This window comes from Caenorhabditis briggsae, assembly GCF_000004555.2.
Source record: "Caenorhabditis briggsae complete genome, chrIV, whole genome shotgun sequence".
Classification (NCBI taxonomy): domain Eukaryota; kingdom Metazoa; phylum Nematoda; class Chromadorea; order Rhabditida; family Rhabditidae; genus Caenorhabditis; species Caenorhabditis briggsae.
Window position 1 is genome coordinate 4035495 of NC_013487.2, and position 2392 is coordinate 4037886.

The 2392-nt window shown below is 33.1% G+C and overlaps 1 protein-coding gene across 1 annotated transcript; it reads right to left on the reverse strand.

Annotated features, from left to right (window-relative positions):
• Positions 1–262: 262 nt before the first annotated feature.
• Positions 263–1759, reverse strand: CBG15053 (the record flags this gene model as incomplete). The annotated part of the gene is made up of 2 exons (XM_045235176.1): positions 263–1174; positions 1670–1759. 2 exons carry the CDS (start codon positions 1757–1759, stop codon positions 263–265), a joined length of 1002 nt encoding a protein of 333 aa, XP_045095604.1.
• Positions 1760–2392: the final 633 nt, after the last annotated feature.

Sequence of the window (2392 nt, forward strand, 5' to 3'; positions counted from 1 at the left end):
AACATTTGACATCGTAAATGAAACGTGTATATTATAAGCTCAATTATCTCGGCTCCCTTAAGAGATATCAAAAATCTATCAACCGATACATTTCTTATCATAATATCACCAACATTTTATCAGTAGATTTATTTTTGATATCTTTCCTAGCAACCGAGATGAATCAAGCCAAAGTAAGAAGACCATTAAAATCTGGGAATTTGACTTTTACCCTATTTATTTCGTAAAAAATTTGTTGAAAGTTACAACCCGAAGATTCCAATCAAGATTTAAAATTCTTCATCTTCTGATTATCCTGTATCCATTGATAAGACGGTGGTAAATCATCATCCGGTTCTGCACAACTAGGGCACTTAAAATAATGTATCCTGTTGTGATCCCAATAAGCATGTAGCCGTATTCCATGTTTCTCAGATATGGTTACCAAATGATTTTTTGTCTTGCAAATTGATATTTGAAGCTCGTCGAGATCTTGGTAGCTTATCACTTCCCGACATACTTCTCGAGGCTCCTCGATTTCCAATTTCCTTGTTTTCCCATTAAATCGAAAACTTTTAACTTCCCCATATCGGTTGGTGGTTCGAAGAGTTCCACTATCCATCACTTCCATTTGATCCTCTTTCAAGTTATACTTATTCCAATATACTGGAGACTTCAAAAGTTTCCGAAGCATAGTTTCCCTATATCGGCTCCAGTGCTGATAAGGGTCCAAAAAATAAATGCATATTCCAGCCACATATCTGACCTCATTCACAACAAAATAAGCCACTTGAATACGATCATCTCCAATCAATTGATACTCATAAAAGCTGTCGGGTGGTCCTCCGTGAATCGAATCGAAAGTTCCAAAAAGTTCTCCGCTTTTGAAATTTTTCATTGGAATCGAAAACAGATGAGTTGTATCCGGAACATCGACGTTTGCTTGAAAATGCTTTTCCAATAATTTCCTCATTTTTTTCAATGTATTTTTTGACTCGTATTTCAAGCTCCTTGGGTATCTAATCCATGACCTTCTTTGACTTGACACGTAGATTGTGAAATATTGTTGCTCATCCTTATCGAATGCGTCTACAGTATTCCTGAGTAGCCATTCCGGTTGTTTTGGGAATTTTGTGATTTTGTGAATTTTTCGAGATTTTATGAATACAATCAGCCACCAGATGAAGTAGACAATCTGAAAGCTGGGACTTTGAAATTTAACTTTTGAAATTTTCAATTTTGTGCTGAAACATAAGTAAATTCACATAAAAATAAAGAAAAATCCTCAAATTATGAAATTTGCACCGAAAAAATCTATTTATCCCAGAAATGGTATCCAGTGGCCTGGTGGCCGAGCGTTTGTTTTCTAGTCCCCAGGCCAGCTCGCAAAAATTTCCTGTTCGAATTTTTCAGAATCATTACGTTTACTGGTAGCTGAACGTTTTTCTCACAAAATTGCTTGATTTTTCATACTTGTCAGAAACAGAAAAATGAAACTTCAAAAAAATTTACAATTTCCGTAGAAATTGAAATTCTAAAAAGTTCGAACGAAAGTTTTCGCTAGAAAATCCCCGCTCGGCGAACCATCATTTCGGAAAACTTCGTTTCTCTGATTTTAGGATTTTATCTTTGCTTTCAGGTCAATCTACATATTTTTATGCAAAAAAGAAACAATTCTTTAGAAACTTACAAAAAAGATTCCAAAACAAACGGAGGCGTAGGTTTTGATATCGAACGTTGTATTTTCCGATATATCATCAACTTTTCGGTATGAGCTCATCCTTTAATTTTTCAAAAATTGGAAATCGGAAATTTCGAAATGTTGGTGATTATGTAGAAAAAAATCTTGAAAATATTCATTTTGAAGTTTTGAAAAAGCCGAAATTCTTCACTATCTGAAAGCTTCTAGGAGGTTTTAGAACTGTTTTTCAATTCTCCCTAAATCGGAAGCCTTTCTCTGTTTCGTGAACTTTTCATTTTAGCATTTTGAAGGAAGTCTACAATTTTTCTGAAATACAATTTGATTCAAAATAATCATATTTGAGAAAACTGAAAATTCCGGGTTGCTGTAAGGATTTTTAGATTTTTTTTTTTAAATTAAACGTTTCAAACAGTTCTCAAAATGAAAAATATTAAATTTGAAAATAGTCATTGAGCGATGGTCTGATTGTTTTGATTTTTTTTAAATTAAGTTTCAATTCGTTTGTTTTAGCACTGAAAAATCTCATTTGGCATAAAAGTTAGAAAATCTGTTTTCAAAAATTTTTTACTTCTAGATTTTCAAAATATTTCCGGTATCTTTTAAACCTCCCTCAAAATTTAATCAGCAAAAAACAAGATAGTGAAACAGAAAAAGTTGAATATCGAAAAAAAAAGCATAGACAGTGAGCACAAAAACGAGCCTGAAGAGTAT